We start from the raw sequence: 18,476 nt of genomic DNA, 5'->3' as shown, positions 1-18,476 counted from the left end.
ACGCGTTGCCTTTGAGCACCCTGGTTACATAGAGATCGATATGAGAAGACAGCGCAACGAAGAAAGGAATAATTATTACCCTCCACCGTGATACCCTTTCGCTGATTCCGCGCTACATTTTCTCTCTAACTAACAATCGAGTCTCTGCAGTCCGTGCTATAAAAAAAAAGTGTACGCGAATAAGTATTTCCGTGGCTGAGAGCCAAAAACGGTATCGATTTTAATTCGATCGCGAGAAAACAATTGGAAGCTTCCTTTTTTTTATCGTCAGAGAAGAGTCTTTGAAGTATCGAATCGAAGCAGGGTTAATTATATACGCCATCTTGTAGAATACAGAAAGAGAGAAAAGAAAGATCGCGTATACAATTGGATTTTTATTCGTTCGTTTTTTGGCTCTCAGACGCGGATCCATTTCCAGGAAGACTGAGAAGAGCATCGACGAGCGTCGTCGTCGTGCATGTACGGAAGAAAAATTAAAGCTAGCCCAATGGAACGTTCATTGTGATTCAGCCTTTAAGTGGAAATACGACGAACCCTAGAACAATGAAGCTTAAGTCTTAACTCTTACAATTAATAGTTACGATTCTAGCGTGGTAGATACGATCGTAATCAGCGTCCCCGGAGGCCTGCGCTAGCGCGTGGAAAATGGCCGCCAGACAGAGTTGGGCGCATTAATTAGATTAAAACCACTAATTCCACGAGACCCACTTGAAGCGACTTCATTAGCAATTAAACTAACCGAAACTGCGCCCATTTCTGCTCACGAGCGAGCCAATGCCCACCTCTAAATCTCTCATTTCCAAACAAAACGAAATCCCACTCGAGCATCGCGCTGTCGCCACACGCTTACAACATTTCTACTTATATATCGAACATAGAATTCGATTGTTACCCATAATAATGAGAACCAGATTCGTATTGAGCAGGCCAGGTGATTCCTGGCCCCGTTTTATCGTTATCGTAGACGTATTTGATTTTCGATTGGTTGTTCGAGCCGAATAGAGAGTCTCTAACTAGTCCGACCATGGCGGAGCCTAGAGCAATGTTACTGATCATGCCAGCTATCGATGCAGCGGCTCTAGCGTGAGCCAGCGCCATCTGCAGGAAGAAGGACAAGATCAGACCAAATCCTGGCATCATCTGCGTTATCTTCGTCTTGAAACCTCTGCCCAAGTCGGTCATCAAGCTCGTCATCTTCTTGGACACGATCTCGTCGTGCAGACGAGGCAGTTGGAGAACCAGATTCGACCTCGCGTTCTTCTCAGGCTCCTCATCGACGATCCTATTCTCCTCGACAGTCTCGAAGCTCTCCGCGTCGGAGTCCTTCAGATACTTGCCTCGATGGAACTCCAGGAACGACTCGAAGACCTTCTTAGCTCGTTTCTCTCGCTGTTTCTCTTCGCCTCGACCACTGTACGATTCCGTGTCGAAGTCGTACATCACCCGGCTCTTCAGAGGCAAGACTCTCAGCTCTTCTGGGTCCTTCTGAGTCTCCAAGGCCATGTCCGCCTCCTTCGTGCGGTCCATCGAACCACCGTTCGACATGATTCGCAGCTGTTGATGGAGCGTCTCCACGTCGTGCAGTTTCGTGCCAAACAGAACGCCAAACGCGTTGTAAGCGTCATCCGCAGTGAAGTAGCTCTCGTTGCCGTCCTCAGCTTCAGAGTCGTTCGATTTGATCTTGTTTAAGAACATCGTGATTATCTCGTCGTCGTTCATTGCCCTCTTTATGTCCACATACTCCTCGCTGTCCTTCAGGAACTGGATCTCGGTTTCTCTCGAGTCTTCTATGCTTCTTTCTCTCTTCTCTTTCTCTTTCTCCTTCTTAGACCGTTCACCTTGAGGTCGCTGATCCAGAACCTCCTCCATGATGTCGCTTATGATCGTTAATATGCTAGGGAGATTCTTGTTGTCCTTCAGTTTGGCACCTCTGGCCTCTCTGAAGCCAGAGAAACTGATGCCCAGCTCGCTGTTCCCGTAGCCTTTGATCTTGAAGTATCCCACGTCGATCTGAAACTTGTCCTCGGCTAGTCTTCTGTACGAGTCCAGCAAGTAGCTCTCGATGGTCGCCTTTCGTTCCAGCAGCTCCTTCTCGACCTCGCTCGTCGACATTCCGAAGAAGTCCTGCAGCTGGCCGTCCTCGCTGTCCAACGAGCGTCCCAGGATGCCAAAGCTTGGTAGCGATGGTAGCGACGGGAACGACGGAAGTAGAGAGGGCAGATTACTGCTGATGATCGGCCAAATGAAGATTCCCAGGCATCTGATGAAACTGAGGGACTGAATACACTGCACCACTTGTTGCGTGATCCCTTTGCTCGACGGCTGGGCGTCCAGGTCCTGGATTATCTTCAGGATCTCGTACTGGTCCGCTGTCAGAGAGCTCCTCGTGGTCGAGTTCAAAGTGTCCACGATGTACTGCTGCGATTTCGAGACACTCGCGCTGGCGAGTCTTGCGTTCTCCTTGAGTTTGATCAGCAGCTGAAGGTACTCCGATTCCGTGATATTTGGGAACCTTTGGGGTGCTGATGACGATGTTTCTAAAATATCAGGTGCGTCTTCCGCGTCGTAGTATGAGCTGAGAATGTCCATGGTACTTCTACGCTTTCTGGTCTTGAGTTCTGTCGGCGATTTCGTGTCTGTTTGGGGTTTTGATTGCCGCTGAACGTTTTCTGGTACCTGGACTCTCTCGTTCGAGATGTCTATGGGGATGCCTGGCGGTTGCCCTGCGTATCCTGGGACGATCCCTTCGGTACCTGAAAAACGAACGGGTTAGCTGTACGTTCAGATGTTTTACGCTAGTTTCAGTTAACCATGGATTCACCTACTGACGGTGTTGTCGACGTGCTTCCTAGTGATTTGCTTTGTTGAGCCTCAGAGCGTAGAAGAGGCGGTAGTTTCTGGGACGCCTGGGCTACGAGTCCGCCAAGTTGCAGAGGCAGTTGGGGAAGATTCGATACCGGCTTCAAAGCACCAGAGAACTGAAGACTGCCGGAGAGCTGAGGAAGTCCGCCGAGTTGGGCAGCGCCAGAAAGCTGAGCGGCTCCCAGGAGTTGAGAGCTACTAGAAAGCTGCGAACTTGCGGAAACTTGAGAACTCGCCGATAGCTGAGACGATCCAGAGACCTGAGAACTTCCAGAGAGCTGGGAACCTTCGGATGGCTGAGACGACGCGGGAAGCTGAGAGCTTGCCGGGAGTTGAGCACCTCCGGGAAGCTGGGAAATTCCAGATAGCTGAGACGATCCAGAAAGCTGAGAACCCTCGGACTGTTGGGACGATCCGGACAGCTGAGATGATCCAGAAAGCTGAGAACTTTCAGATAACTGAGATGATCCAGAAAGCTGAGAACTGCCTGCAAGCTGAGAACCTCCAGGAATTTGGGAAATTCCAGAAAGTTGAGAGCCTCCAGAAATTTGGGGAATTCCAGAAAGTTGAGAACCTCCGGAAGGCTGAGAAATTCCAGAAGGTTGGGATAATCCAGGTAGCTGAGAATTTCCAGAGAGCTGAGATGTTCCAGAAAGCTGCGACGATCCAGAAAGTTGAGAACTTTCAGATAGCTGGGATGATCCAGAAAGCTGAGAACTGCCTGCAAGCTGAGAACCTCCAGGAATTTGGGGAATTCCAGAAAGTTGAGGACCTCCAGAAGGTTGGGAAATTCCAGAAGGTTGAGATAATCCAGGTAGCTGAGAATTTCCAGAGAGCTGAGATGATCCAGAAAGTTGAGAATTGCCTGTAAGCTGAGAACCTCCAGGAATTTGAGAAATTCCAGAAAGCTGAGGAGCTCCAGACTGCTGTGAAATTCCAGGAAGCTGAGCACCTCCAGAAAGTTGAGAACTCCCAGAAAGCTGCGATGATCCAGAAAGCTGAGAACTTTCAGACAGCTGGGATGATCCAGAAAGCTGAGAACTGCCTGCAAGCTGAGAACCTCCAGGAATTTGGGGAATTCCAGTAAGTTGAGGACCTCCGGAGGGCTGAGAAATTCCAGAAGGTTGAGATAACCCAGATAGCTGAGAATTTCCAGAGAGCTGAGATGATCCAGAAAGCTGAGAATTTTCAGACAGCTGAGATGAACCAGAAAGCTGAGAGCTTCCAGACAGCTGAGAAGATCCAGGAATTTGGGGAATTCCAGAAAGCAGAGGAGCTCCAGGCTGCTGTAAAATCCCAGGAAGCTGAGCACCTCCAGGAAGTTGAGAACTTCCAGAAAGCTGCGATGATCCAGAAAGTTGAGAACTTTCAGACAGCTGGGATAATCCAGAAAGCTGAGAACTGCCTACAAGCTGAGGACCTCCAGAAGGTTGAGAAACTCCAGGGAGCTGAATCAGACCCCCTTCTGCATTTTGAATACCGTTAAACTTCGGGAAACTGGGTAACCACGGGTAAATCTTTGCAATGGGAGGCCAAATTATATCCCTGAGGCAATCCAAGAACTTCCTCTCCTTGATGCAGAGTGCAAGCTGATTGATGTACTCAGGCCTATCTGCAGAGGACAGCAAGTTCTCCGCAGCCTGCAGAACATACACCTGCTCTTCCGTCAGCGATGGAGAGAACTCCTGTATTCTAGCTGGTGCTGGTGGCCCAGACAAATTTGGAATAGAAAGCTGTGCAGTCTTGAGGATATTCAAAACGACAATCTCTGGTGACTCTTTGTAAAGTGGCAGGAATCTCGCGTCATTTATGATCACAACATTGCCATCGTTCGGTGTAGTCTTCACAACGACTGGAATGCGCTGTATATTCTGAAGAGTGCCAAAATTCGGGAAACTAGGTAGCCACGGGTAATACCTAGCGATCGTAGGCCAAATTATTTCCCTGAGGCAGTCCAAGAAGTTCCTGTCCTTGGCGCAGAGCCCAATTTGATTGACGTACTCAGCTCTGATCGAAGTGGGCAGCAAATTCTCCGCGGTCTGCAGAATATTCACCTGCTGTTCCGACAGCAACGAAGAGAGCTCCTGCGTCCTCGCTGGCGCTGGTGGTCCAGGCAAGCTTGGGATAGAAAGTTGCACGGCCTTGAGAATATTCAATACAACAGTCTCTGGTTGCTCGTTGTAAATTGGATAGAATCTGGTGTCAGTTATGGTTACAGTGGTGTCTCCATGTTGCCCAGTCTTCACGTCAGTCTCAGACAATTGCGCTGCACCAGAGCTAGATTCAGTCAGCGTTTGATTAACGGCTGCCAGAGTGCTGGCGTTAACAGGAGATGCGACACCTAGGATACCAAAATTAGGGAAGCTTGGCAGCCAGGGGACGTACTGCGTGAGCGTCGGCCAGATCACGTCCCTGGTGCACAGCAGGAAGTTCTTCTTGCGAAGACAGTCGAGCATCGTGTTGGCGAACTGGGGCCTGCTGCTCTCTGGCAGCAACACGTCCACGATGCCTATGATATAAGCCTGCTGCTCAGTGATCAGGTCAAGGAATTGTTGGTTCTTCGTGATCGAGGAGTAGACTTCAGTGGTCTTCAGCGACTGCAATTGAACAGACCTGAGGATGTTGAGGATCACCGATTCAGGAAGGTCTGTGAATATTGGGACGAATCTGGTGCCTGTTACGCTGATCAGTGGCACGCTTGCGACTCCATTTCGCGACTCTTCGCCTTGAACAATCGCAATCCCCTTTCTCTCCTTTACTGCATCCGGGATGCCTCGTTCCTGCACTGATTCAGCGGAGTTGATCGAGTTACCTGTATTCTTCAGAGAATCCGCGACACTTGTCAGGTCGACTCGATCCTCCGTGTAGTTTACTTGAGGGAACTCTGGCAAACTGGGCACGTATTTAGCAACTGTCGGCCATATCACGTCTCTGGCGGCGTTGATGAAGTTGTTGTCCTTTAGCAAATAATCTAGAAAATCAACGATGAAAGTTGGCCGAGCTGCAGGTGCCAACAGATACTCCGCCAGTCGCAGGATGTCTATCTGTCTGGTGGTGAATATCGTCACGGGTATCGCGTTCTCTCGTTCCGCGTACGATGGTGTCTCTCTAACCTGGTCCACGTTCTTCCTCACCTTCATCAGTATGTCCAAGATGTTCACCTCGATCTCGTCCGAAGTCCGCAAATTTTTTGGAATGTCATCCACAGTGGGAAACTCTGAGCACGGTCCTTTCGACGCTTGAGCCGCGATGTCTACCGGCCAATAGTACTTCAGGTTCGAATAATTCGGTATCCTTGGAACGTACGCGGCAATGTCAGGCACTCCAGGGACCTGGAGGTCTGGTAACAGGCTGGAAATGTCTGGCAGAGTGGGAATGAACTGTCTAACGGTAGGCCAGGCAGAGTACTTGAAGCAGGCTACGTAATTGTACTCCTTCATGCACCTGACGGTCTTCTGGATGAACTCTGGCCTGTTCGGTGCAGGGATCAATTGCTCAGCCATGTTGATGGTCAGCAGTTGGTCCTGCGGTATCAACGCGACGTAAGTGTCCCTCGATTGGTCCAAATACGACGGCGAGGTCGATACGCGCGGCTGTTGCTCCTTCAACGTGTTCTGCAGGGCCTGGAAGATTATCACTTCCGGTCTGGGCTTCCTCGTTCTAGTCGCGTCCGCCTCCACCACTTCTGATATTTCTCCTAATTCCTCAGAGAAGCCAGGGTACGGGAAGATCGGATACGGTGAGGGCAGGTTGATGATTGGGTACCAGCTTTGGTAATCCGGAAACACTGGTAGCGCCGGGAAGTACTGCTTGACCAGAGGCCAGGCGAAGTATTTGACGCAGCTGAAGTACTCGTATCGTCTGATGCAGGAGAACATCCTGTCGGTGTACTCCTTGCGCAGAGTCTGGGGCAACAGTTTCTCGACCATCTGAAGGATGTTCAGCTGCTCAGGGGTCAGCAGCTTCTTCAGGGTGTCGTCGTTCGGGTCGATAAAGGATACCAGCTGCTCTTCGCTTGGGTACGTCTGCAAAACGTCTTGTAGTATGTTGTAGACCATGTTGTCCGGCGTGAGGAGTCTGAGCTGAAGGTCTTGGGCCCTCGCCGATTTTTGCCTGTCGCTCTGAAACAAGTTAAACTCTAAGGGTAAGTTGAGCAACGCTGGGACATTTTGCAGGATAATAGGCCAGACGAAGACTCGCACGCAATTAAGAACGTCGAGCCCACGAATGCACTCCACGATATTGGCAATGAACGACTGTCGATCTCTGACGGCTACCAATTGCTCGGCACATTTGATTATCCGCAGCTGGATTTGGGTTAATCCAAGCCCTTTGAAATCATTCGTGTGAGAGTCTGAAGGTTCCAGCTTCTTTGACTCTACTAACTGCTCCAATGTGTCCAGCAATTGGTTCTCCGTAAGTCTAGAGAACCACGGAAGAACTTCCGTAGTCTGCTCTGTTCTGTTTCTAATCTGCTCACGCAGAGACGAGGCTTGACCTTTGACTTTCTCAAGAAAACTACCATCGCTCGATAATAATTGCCTAAGGTCTGGTGTAACGTCGTTTACCTTGTCTTTGCGCTCGATCTGCGCCTCCTCCTGCGTAATGGCGACGTCGTCTACTCCGACTTCCTGTTTCACGCCCAACAGCTTGGCCTCGTCCGCCTGGTCCGACTTTTGAGCGCCCAGCGCGTCGTCACGGATCGATATCAGCTTCTTTATCTGCCCCTCGACGATCGACTGCTGTTCTCCGTTCGGTATCTTCTTCTCCTCCGCGTTCAAGTAGACCGTGGAACTCTTGAGCCTCGATTTCGAACTGAATCGGATCTTGTCTCCCTCGGACTCCGAGCTTTCGTTCGACGAGACATCCTCGTCGCTCTTGCTGGTATCATCGTCCTCGATCTTGCCTGATTTCCTGTAGTACTTAAGAAAATCTTCCACGGACTGGTGGACCTTTTTACCAGGCGTTCGAACTGTCCCTTCACTCTCCGAGGGGACATTTTCAGCGTCTACTCCAACGTCGAACCGTCTGATGCCTTGGTCCTTCGCCTCGTCGACCTTCGCGACCGAGCTCTCTTCCTTCTCGTCCTCAGGCTTTCCATTGAGAGCCACGTCGTTCCTCCGTCGCTTCTTCGCCACACTAGCGTCCTCGTCGTCCTCCTTCAACGGCTCGTTGCTCTCACTCACCTCAGCCGCGTTCGCCACATCGATCCTCTTCTCGTCCTCCTTCCGCGCGCTGGATCCTTTATCGGACCCCGACGCGTCCTCCTTCTCGTCGCTTCGACCAGCAACGATCGGTCTCTGGGACGAGACCTTCTCCTGTTCCGTTCCAGACTCCTCAGACACGATCTTCTCCAACTCAGAGCCCTGCGAATCCGCCAGCGTCCTCCTCACTTGGTCCAGCGCCTCAGAAGCTGCCCCGCCATCTTTTACCGAAACGACTGCCTCGCCGGCTGGTACCCGGCCCTTCTCATCGTCCAGGACACTCCGCGGCTCGCCAGCACCGATGAGAACGAACAGCACCAGCGACGAACAGAGCAGCGAATAAGGGAAGATACGGATGGTACTCGTTAGCGGTGGGCGTCGCGGGTTGGGTGCTCTCATGGTCGCGGTCGAGAGGCGAATGTCTCGGCCACCTCTCAGCAGGCCTATGGTCAGCCATAGCCGCGGGGAAGTATGGCGTGTACGTACACCATCGCGCGGTACGTAGAACGGAGGAGGATACGCGTGTACGTGCACGGTGCAACGAGACGTGGGGGATAAGGCGAGGATGTGCGAGCCATGGGCAACTGCCGGGAATTTCCATTTTTACGCTGGTCCCCCACGTCTCGCGGGGCCCCCCCACGGGGTTACGAGGGAATCGAGTCCGCGGTCTAACGGGTGTAAACGCATTTACCTTCACGCTCGTTGGGACAAAGGCTCGCAGAATCATTTCGTTGAACCAGGCCTACCTTCGCGAGCAGGAGAAGAAGAAGAAGAAGAAGAAGAGTATTCGTGGTCACGCATGAGAGGCTGGCTGGTGTCGCGGGTACTTTTTCAGACGATTGTTTATTAACGTTTCGATCGCAAGGCTGAATCGTACGCTTCTTTTACGAGCAAGTATACGAGCAAGTATACGAGCCAGTCGCACCGGTCGGGTACGCCTCTACACGGTTTTCCTTCTTCGCGCGGGCAGTTAATGAGCCAATTAGCCTTGGGGCAGTGGTGCTCGGGAAATAACGCCGGGCGGAGGGATTTAACGCGAGCATCCCGCTCGACTGTCTATTTCTGATACTCGTCTACTCGAGATGTGCTGATCTACGAGTTGATCGGTTCGATGCGCGCGGCTATGGAACTGTTAGACGTTAGGAGGTAGAAAAAAACTCGTTCAGGTTAAGGAACATAGGAGAATTCCGACGAGAGGCGCAGTTATCGATAAGAGGAATCAAGATTCTTACGATTCTGGTGCACCTCGTATGACACGCTACTTGGTTCGCATTATACGATGCATATTGCATAATATATTCTTCTCTATCTCTCAAGAAGAAAATATTCTTTCTTTACCTTTCCAATCTCTTTTTATACAAGGGTGACTTGTTCTCCAATCGATCCACGTCGCAATGTATATCTATCCTCCAATATAAGTCTCCACAAAAAAATAGGAATCGTATCATGAAATTAAAAGTTTCTTTTATAAACCCAAACTCGTACTTGATACTGAATACATTAATATCCTCCGCCATATTGGATACTAGAAACGTTTCGCTCGGTTCTTTAGAAGGACCAACAGTGATAGGCAATAATTTAGCAAATGGCCGCGATATCGAGCTTGGATAGCACTGCGGTGCGTTCGACTCGCGAGGACAGGCAAAAAAGGCAGCAAGGGGAGAGAAGTAGTCGCGGAGGCTGGAGGATACGACTCGGGATATAACCGAAGCGAGGCCTCGAGTACATCTTTAATACGGCCTTTCTGGTTCTGGGCTTGGGCAAGGGGTTGGATTTTTAGTCCTTGAGCGAATCGAGACCGGACGTGGACCAAGGGCAAGGCGGAGGGGAAGAGCTCTACACGGCAACAGGGCGCGGGAAGGGTAAACGATTTTTACCACGCGTATTATTTTCCAACATGGCCACCTCCGTTTCCATCTTCGGCTCCTCTTTCTCTCTTCCTATTACGCCGGATTCACTCGCTGTAAACCTGTATACACCGCCTCTCTTCCTTTTATCCATCCAGCTCTGGCCAGCAGCGCTTAAAGCAGCGTTCACAACTCCTCTCGTCGATGGATGGTACGTCGCTTTCGCTCGTTTCGCGCCTCGAAACGCGTCACGCATCCCAGCTAGACGTTATGCAATCCGATTATCCGTACGCTCGGAAAATCAAGCGTTGAATCGTCGATCGATTCCCTCGCCTGGTCAAACGATCGAGCAATGGCTCGTCGAGAGGTCATCCTACCGTTGCGACGCGGAGGAACTCGTTGCGGTTTGAAAATCGAGTCGACTCATCGTTCCTCTTCTTCGATATAAAAACAGTAGCATGACTCTAAAGTTACCGTTTCCTGGGTCCCATCAGAAGACCAATGAGTCCATCAGAGGACCTTTGGTTCCATCAGAGGACCACCCTTGGCTTAATCTCGCTCAACTTTACTTCGCTTTCCGTCTGCGCTCGAATAACGACGACAGATGGACGCACGACGCCTCTGACACGGAGACCCTCTAACCATTCCACGGTCAAGCAGTCCCACTCACAACGAGGAATGTGCACGGGTGATCGCGGGACGGTGACCGTGACAGTGATATAGAAAGTGGGACATGCTGTATGTACCCATTCGTATACGAAAAACGGTTCCAACTAAAAGGAACCACTGCTCTGATACCATCTCTCGTACCGACTAATTGCATACAATAAATTCTTGCGTTAAAAAGAAGAAAAAAAAAAGGAAAAAAGGAAGGATAGATCGTTCGTACGAGCAACGAGAATAAATATCGGGACTCGTGTGCAAAACTGCGTGAAAAAAAGGCGCTGCACGTTCGTGGACGCGACGAGTAGACAATGGCGGCCGCCAAAAGTGTTCCAACGACGCCGTAGTCCGACGAAATCGGCGCCGAGTAGGAAATTTGACGCGCTGCGCAGATCTACCGCGCGCACCACAGCTCGATCCTCGTAGTTTGAACGGCGTCGCGGTTCTCCGGCTGAATCATACCGCGGCTCGTGCGAGACCGATTAACAACCGTCCGCGTGCGCAATTCGTGGTTCCTGGCCCGCTTGGTCCTCCGCCTCGAGTGAACCATTCGAAACGATCGTCCGGAACGGGCGTCGGGAAAATTCAGCTCGCGAGCACCGCTCCCGGTGTCGATGAAGAGGATCACGTGATCGCAACCGGTTCGATAATGCGGACGATTGGCTGGACGCTGGTGTGCGCGTTGCTCGCGACTAGTTTTCCAAAAAGCGCAATCCTCGCGGCCGCCGAGAGTGGCGGCGTCGTTACTGGGAACCGGCATGAAGTTGCGCGCGGCAAAGTCACCAAGCTGCTGCCGATTTCCAAGGACGCAGCGGCCGATCCGGACATTCTGGAGCTGAGACGATTCCTCGACGAGCTTCTCAACGGTCCTCGCGATGATCAAGGTAAATTTTAACCATACAGTTCACGTGAAATCGTCGTTTATCGTTCTCTAAAGAATTAATAATAACAATGTCTACTTGTGAGTATGAAAAGCGATTTTTTAAATTTTAGATCGCACGATTAATTAATAACTATCGCAGGGTTTGTATAGTTTAGAAAGGTTTGAATGGAACAATCGTTATTAATCGTTTTAATTCAGTAGAAAATGGTTGAACTCGATTGGCGAGGATGATAACAGAAAATTCTGATACGTTTAGAGGCCACGAGCAGACAAGCCAGGACGTTCGGCCACAAGCGGATCCAGTTCATGTTGATGCCGATGATGTACAAAATGGGAGTGATGATGACGATGTTGGCCGTATTGACAGTGATTTCGTTAAAGGGACTGCTGATCGGTAAGCAAAAATTCCTAAGTACCACACGGCTAACGGTTCAGCTTTGAAAGTGTACGCGGCGTGCATACAAAATCGTCGACCTCTTTATCGACGATACCTCTGCACGGTTGATCGGTCTTACGGATCGGTTCGCCGTTGGTATTTCCTGCGATCCGATTTCTTTCGTTCTGAGAGGGATAAAAACTTCGTTTCACACAGGTGCCACTCTGCTGATGCTCAAAGTGGGTACCCTGATAGCCAAGTTCTCGACCGGTTGGCAGCAGAGCGCGCAGCAAACGGCTCAACCGATCCACGTGCACGTTCACAACAGCCTACCAACGGCGCACAGCCAAGCGTACGGCGGCTGGATGCCACCCAGCGGTCCAGAGGACACCGGAGAGCACTACTACTACAGAGGATAGTACCCGCAAAAAGAGTACTCCTCTCTCTTCCTCGCGTGCAAAGGCTACACCTTCGACGACCGCAGCTGAAACCAGGCTATCGCGTGTCCCTCGCGATCGATCATCGTTCCTTCTTCGAGGCTCGCGCGGAAGACGATCGCGAGCGAGACGGAGCGACGCAGGGACCGTTCAAGTGTTCAAGGGCAAGACTGGTGCATCTCGAAAACGATCGACCAAATCGCGAAACCAAAATTGCTAACGATTACGTTTAAGGAGCAACGAATACCTCACACCGTAGTAATAGTTTAATTTATCATGTAAACTACTCTTATCCTCATCCACGAAACCATATGTGTATGTACGCGCGACCGTAGAATGTATTTATTAAATCCTGTTTTTTTTTTTCTTTCTTTTTATCCACTCGATTCTCCTTAATGTATCGTCTTGAATAGAGGACATTTTTTTTCTTTCGTTCGTTCTCTCGCGATGAGTCGAGTAGGAAAACGAGAGGATTCTCGTCGATCGTGGAGAGGCAAAATTGAATTTTCCGCCTTTCAAGGTCAGCTGAGCTCACGCGAATCAGCAGCCAACCGCGTCTGCCGGCCCCAACAGACTGCGGAGACCCGGTTCGCTGCTTTCCAGTGGGGTAGCCGAGGAAAGAAAATGCCTGTCTTCCGGTAGCACCGATCTCCTGGCAGTATCCGCGGTGATTCAATGCGAGCACCACGCGTTCTATCGCGTCGCTAATGAAATATTGATAGGAGGACGCGGTCTCGTTTTCCTCTCGCGCGTACCGAAACTGCGCTCCGTGTCGCGGGTGCGGATCGCGAAAGAATGTTACGACCGATCCGAATTGTCGCTGAGAAGTGGGAATAAGGTAACGACGCGTGATTAACACCATATCTGGTGCACAGGAATTGGTATGTAACGGTGACCAGTGTTGGAATTATAAAATCGCTCCCCCACAAACATGACATCGATAAAACGATAGCTGAAAACGCGAGGAAACGTACGCGTGTGGTGGTCGCGTTAATCCTTTACTCCTGTTTCTATCAAATAACCTTGTTCTCCAATTTTTACGCGTGTGGTGGTCTCGTTAACCCTTTACTCCTGTTTCTATCAAATAACCTTATTCTCCAATTTTTACGCGCGTTCATTTTTAAGACGAAATAAAATGTGGGATAGGAGAGCGAAGGGTTAACAACCCTTAACTGCTGTTAATCGAAGAAAATCACGTTTTACGGAAGTTGTTATATTCTTGTAGGAAATTAGGAGAAAGCTTGAAGAAACGCATCGTAAGATTTGCGTAAAAGAATGTTGCTTAGTAATCTCGAGCATTTTGGTATCTCTAGAATTAGTATATATATGCACATCACTGTAGAAGGCAGAGATTAACGAGTCGACGTTCACATTTAAGGATCAGCTTTCTACCAGCTACCATGCGTAAATTGGAAGCAATATTTTGCTGTCTGTGCTTTGCGATTGCGTTAATAAACATCGTCGACGCGGGACACGATGCGAAGGTGGGTTCAAACGAGACGTTAAGGATCGACATTTCTCGAGAGGTTACGCTGTACGTCGCGAACGACGAAGCAAGTATCACGCTGAGGATGTCTCTGCTGGACGGTAATTAAAAGAATGTGTCTGCGCACACAATTAATATCAACGACTCGCAAATGTATCACTATTTTTAAGGAAACGAATTGGCGAGACAGAGCAGTGGAAGGTTAAAATTCAAAAATGGAATCCTGCAGAGAATCGGTACAGCGATGATGATGGCTCCTCTATTGATACAGGTTTGCATTCTACACGCGACATTTCTGATTCAAAATTCGATGCTGCCCGCTAATTTGAAATATCCTATTTACTTGCCAGTTATTGTGGCTACCAGGGACCATCGCATCTCTGAAGATGAGCTTCCTCCGCAGCATCCTCGTAGGAAAACTCGCGCTGGCAGTGATGCTGTACAACACCTTGAAGAGCTCTCAGAAAACGGAAGTGGTGCTGATCCACAAACCAGAATATCACGAGCACTATTATCACACTTATCATCAACCGGAAGACGACGACGAGGGTTGGTTCGGAAGATAAACCAAACAACCGACAACACTTTCGAACTTTTTCTTTTTTTTTTACAATTTCAATTTACAACGCACGTTTAAAATCGAGTTGAACTTTTGGAAGAAGATTTATTTTTTCTTTTGTACGAATTGTAATGGTTAGACGCGTAAATATACCGAGAAGTAGTTGAGTCGTGTAATTAAGCGGCGTTTGATCGCATTGTAACCTTGAAGCGGAGGCGAACGGAACGTCCGGTGAACTGACCAATAACGAGATGTCCGGAGTGACCTACTTGGGGGCAGCCGTAACGGCATTTCGGTCCAGATTCGGAGGCGATCGACTGCGCGCTGGTTTTCCCTTTTCTCAGCCGTTTAGTCCAACGTCGAAATCGAAATCGAGATGTTGACGCCCGTCGGTTTCAACGGCGATCGAAGCGGATGCCTCGGCGACACTTGACCGCGTCTAGTCACTTTCGAAATCATAGAGCTGGACCGTTGACCATATCGATTATACGAGCCGCGTAACAGCGATCGGTTCTGAATTTATTGGAGATATTTTATCGTCAACTCTGACGATAATTGTTAGATTATTTAGTCAGGAATTATTTAAGGTCGTTAGAGTTGAAGATTTAATTCTGCAACCTCTCTCGAGTTACCATTTTGATATAGTATCTTTTAGTTATTTTTAATTTTAAGGGATGCAAGTATATGCTAAGCATTTTTTAAGCTACGATTTTCAAGTGACAGAAATAACGCTAACGTAACTAATTATATATGGAGAAATTGCAACAATTTCTTTTTAATTTCAAAGAGTCATAAAGAATTAAAGTATGTGTTTACTGCATCCACAAATATTTTAGAGCGTAATACAGAATTCTTCTCTTACTTAAATTAAAAGATAACTCGATATTATAATAAAGACTTTCATCAACAACAATCGCTATCGAAAGCAACAATCGTTCGACATTTATCGTACTCAAAAATTGTTCAGAACACAGCACAGAATTATTTAAAACTAGATTTAAAAAATTTCAGGAGTTTATCATAGAATCTAATTTAGTTTTCAAACAAAGTGCAACTGCAGCCGCGTTCCAGTTGAAAAATGGCGAACGCAGCGTCGCGTGACGCGGAGGGCTCGTTAGAGGCGGATATAGATCAATGTTAGGGGCACGGTGACGAAAGTCCTGTCAATGTCGAATTGTATTTACCAAGGCCTCGATATTCGCGGTGCGTATACGTGCCAGAAACCCACCTTCCGTTCGCTCGTTTAGTATGCGATCGCCATCGATCCAGTATCGACAGCCAGCCATACGAATCGCGGCGCTATACCGTTTTCTAAACTACAAAATGCACGATGCACGACGCATACGCACGGCAAATCGGAGTAGAACCCGGACTAATCACTGTCATCAACTTCGCCCAGCGTGAAAGCATTCGATCCTCTTCGACTGTTCGCCATGGCGTTGGCGCGAACCACGCATTCGAAACTCCTCCACTCTTCACGCAATCTATTCGTTTTTAAAGAAATCTCAAAATTAAAAAGATATACACGTGCTTGGAATAAAGCAATAGAATTTCTTAAGTAAATAATGCTCGACGATCGAGCAATATCTCAAGCAGTGTTTGATCAGAACCTCTAATCTACGAAACGAAAATGTAATTTATTAACGCGTCGATGCAAATGACACGTTTGTAAGATCGTATTTGTTAAGGAAACTGGTATCCACCGATCTCTGCGAGAAAATTATAAGCCAGGAATATTACATCATCGCGAACACTGATTTCCACCATAGATGACCTATACCCAAGCAGTCTTCATCGACCTCGTAATGCAACGAGACAAGCGCTCACATTTCATCGAACGAGCATGCACGTTAATTGAGAGGACAAACGCAGTGTTTGCGCAGACACTCGCGAAGAAATTCCCTCGATATGGTCATTCTAAGTAGTCTTGCGCCATACCCACGTTAGAAGCAGAGGAACAGTTTAACAACCACGTTTACGACTCTAAGCATCGTAGACGAGCAAACGTCCCTCCGGCAAACCGTAAAAGATTTACAGACCGTCGTCCTATAATTATTCAGACGCGCGAAAGCAATCATACACGCTTCCATAGATTCTACCAACGCATAAATACCGCGATGAATCCTTTGATAGATCGACGAGCTGAATTTTTTCGTTGCTCCTCCGCGTCTTCATCGACCGCTCGAGAAGCTCTCGAGTCTTCTTCGTTCGACCCTACGACCGTCCAGACGCGAGTTCCTCGCGAACATGGCCACCATGGTGAGCGAGTTCCTCGTAATTGTGGATTATTATCGCGATACGATGGTGTAACGCGTATGTGTCTCTCGTCTGATTATTTCAGACGACGATTCCGTGCTTTCTCTGGGCCATTCTTTTCTGGAATTTCGCTGTGGCTGGTGAAACGAGCGACGAGAACAGGCCCTACGAGTTCTCGTTCAACGTGGTTGATTTCCAGCACAGATACGAGAAGAAAGGTACGCGTGGAGAGACGAAGGAATTGAAAGAGTGCAGATATTTGCTTTTTCTTCGTTATTTAATTAGATTCCGATGGAATCGTCATGGGAGAGTATGGATTCATAACCGCGGATGGAGTTTATCACGAAACGGAATACGCGACTGACAAGAATGGCGATTTTATTATCACCAGAATGAGCTATAGACGAATAGAAAGCTGTAAGTCTGTGGAATAGTTTAATTTATTCATCGACGAATCAGAATTAATTGAAATATATTTATTTGTATCGAAGGAACTTTCTTCGATTGCTATAGGAATTTGTGAAAAAATTAGACAGATTACAAGTTTGAAATAATAGTAATGTAATGAAATAATATGTGGAGGAATTGCAATGATTTTTATTTTAATTTCAAAGGGTGCAATTTAGGTGTTTAAGGGGGTTAAAAATCTTTTCCTGTATCCAAGAATTTTACACAGAGCTCGTTCGAAATTTAACAGAGAACAGTGTTACAAAATGGTTCACGTTTCCATTTAATTCCCCATTTTTATTACACCTGATTGGTAAATATACCGAATTCAAGTGAAGGATGCCCAGGAGATATTCAAGGACCGTCCGGAAGTCGCGAAGAAACTGGTAGAAGCGCTCTCGAGGGCCTGCAGCGGTTGCAAGGTCGCGGACAAATCTGCAGAGACCTCTTCATCTGTAACAACCACGGAACGCAAACCAATTACGAGTCCATTGTTGCAAAGGATGATGAAACTTCAAACAGAAAAGAAGAAAGATGGTAAACAATCAAATTCTCCGTTGTTCTTCTCAGGCAATTTAAAGGACCAAATTTTACAGACGTCCCATTGCAAGGACGAAACAAAATTCCCGAAGATTCGAAGGATTTATCCGCAGAAAAAAGAGGAAAGAGTCCAGCTGAAGTAAATGTGAGAGACAGGATAGATTTTGCGAAGAAACAACCAGCCATCGATCCAAGTTTTAATTACACCCACGTGGACGATAAAACCGTTGAAAAGATCGCGAACGATCTTTATTATCGATTCAATTATACGATCACTTCTCACGGGCATCAGGAGGATGGGTATAAAAGTGGCAGGAAGGATGGCAGCTATCGTTCGAAGAATGAAAACGGTGTCGACACACGAGTGAAGTATCTGTCGAACGAGTTCGGTCATCAGCCCAATATTTCGTTTGTTCCAAGCGCCATTACGGTGAACGGGAGCCAACGGCTCGAGGGATACTCCTTCCTTTGGAACTGGTCCTGAAGGGTCACAAATCTTAATTAATTAAACTGCATAATACAAATAAAACGAAATGAGTTAATTCAATTCCAAAAATGTTTCCAATTTTTAAATAAATTTATTAAATTATACCTGTCATATTATAGACGACATTTAAAAAGATTTTTAATAATCGATTAATTTAGGAACGAACGCTATTATTCAATCAATCGAACCACATGCTCTGTCTATAAGAAATGGTGAAGTTCGCAGTAATTTATCCGGGATTATGATTCATAATTTACTTATGGCTGCTCTTCCCTGACGCGTGCACCATTTATGTTACCATTAAAATGCAAAACGTTAGATCACGCTGATCGAAATGAAATTGTGGCTCGTTTCTCTCGTTCTTTTAACAGTTTAATAGTACTCCAAATGCAGTCCAGCGACAGTGAGTCGTGATAATCGAAAGTTTAA

At 48.0% G+C, this 18,476-nt stretch overlaps 4 protein-coding genes across 4 annotated transcripts; 3 read left to right on the top strand and 1 right to left on the bottom strand.

The window, feature by feature from the left end:
- Window positions 1-888: 888 nt before the first annotated feature.
- Window positions 889-8,465, bottom strand: LOC143427204 (uncharacterized). Its single transcript, XM_076901134.1, has 2 exons — window positions 2,822-8,465; window positions 889-2,753 (listed from the first exon to the last, which is right to left on the bottom strand). The coding sequence occupies exons 1-2, from the start codon at window positions 8,463-8,465 to the stop codon at window positions 889-891; spliced, it is 7,509 nt and encodes a 2,502-aa protein (XP_076757249.1).
- A 3,254-nt stretch (window positions 8,466-11,719) lies between these two features.
- On the top strand, window positions 11,720-12,289 carry LOC143427102 (uncharacterized). The gene is made up of 2 exons (XM_076901001.1): window positions 11,720-11,853; window positions 12,052-12,289. The coding sequence occupies exons 1-2, from the start codon at window positions 11,766-11,768 to the stop codon at window positions 12,252-12,254; spliced, it is 291 nt and encodes a 96-aa protein (XP_076757116.1). The 5' UTR covers window positions 11,720-11,765; the 3' UTR covers window positions 12,255-12,289.
- Window positions 12,290-13,672: 1,383 nt separating this feature from the next.
- On the top strand, window positions 13,673-14,333 carry LOC143427287 (uncharacterized). The gene is made up of 3 exons (XM_076901261.1): window positions 13,673-13,859; window positions 13,929-14,029; window positions 14,109-14,333. The coding sequence occupies exons 1-3, from the start codon at window positions 13,673-13,675 to the stop codon at window positions 14,322-14,324; spliced, it is 504 nt and encodes a 167-aa protein (XP_076757376.1). The 3' UTR covers window positions 14,325-14,333.
- A 2,094-nt stretch (window positions 14,334-16,427) lies between these two features.
- On the top strand, window positions 16,428-18,097 carry LOC143427063 (uncharacterized). The gene is made up of 5 exons (XM_076900891.1): window positions 16,428-16,576; window positions 16,659-16,791; window positions 16,859-16,990; window positions 17,354-17,579; window positions 17,690-18,097. The coding sequence occupies exons 1-5, from the start codon at window positions 16,565-16,567 to the stop codon at window positions 18,042-18,044; spliced, it is 858 nt and encodes a 285-aa protein (XP_076757006.1). The 5' UTR covers window positions 16,428-16,564; the 3' UTR covers window positions 18,045-18,097.
- Window positions 18,098-18,476: the final 379 nt, after the last annotated feature.

Source organism: Xylocopa sonorina, chromosome 9 (genome assembly GCF_050948175.1).
Source record: "Xylocopa sonorina isolate GNS202 chromosome 9, iyXylSono1_principal, whole genome shotgun sequence".
In the NCBI taxonomy this organism is placed as follows: Eukaryota; Metazoa; Arthropoda; class Insecta; order Hymenoptera; family Apidae; genus Xylocopa; species Xylocopa sonorina.
This window is presented reverse-complemented; position numbering and strand designations above follow the sequence as displayed.

Bases quoted from the DNA above. Each gene is read 5' to 3' on its own strand.
- LOC143427204 (XM_076901134.1), bottom strand. From the start codon at position 8,465: ATGAGAGCACCCAACCCGCGACGCCCACCGCTAACGAGTACCATCCGT. The intron at 2,754-2,821 runs GTGAATCCATGG...TTCGTTTTTCAG, and splicing joins GTCGACAACACCGTCAGTAG to GTACCGAAGGGATCGTCCCA.
- LOC143427102 (XM_076901001.1), top strand. From the start codon at position 11,766: ATGTTGATGCCGATGATGTACAAAATGGGAGTGATGATGACGATGTTG. The intron at 11,854-12,051 runs GTAAGCAAAAAT...CGTTTCACACAG, and splicing joins GTTAAAGGGACTGCTGATCG to GTGCCACTCTGCTGATGCTC.
- LOC143427287 (XM_076901261.1), top strand. From the start codon at position 13,673: ATGCGTAAATTGGAAGCAATATTTTGCTGTCTGTGCTTTGCGATTGCG. The intron at 13,860-13,928 runs GTAATTAAAAGA...ACTATTTTTAAG, and splicing joins GAGGATGTCTCTGCTGGACG to GAAACGAATTGGCGAGACAG. The intron at 14,030-14,108 runs GTTTGCATTCTA...TTTACTTGCCAG, and splicing joins TGGCTCCTCTATTGATACAG to TTATTGTGGCTACCAGGGAC.
- LOC143427063 (XM_076900891.1), top strand. The intron at 16,792-16,858 runs GTACGCGTGGAG...TTATTTAATTAG, and splicing joins GCACAGATACGAGAAGAAAG to ATTCCGATGGAATCGTCATG. The intron at 16,991-17,353 runs GTAAGTCTGTGG...ACCGAATTCAAG, and splicing joins CTATAGACGAATAGAAAGCT to TGAAGGATGCCCAGGAGATA.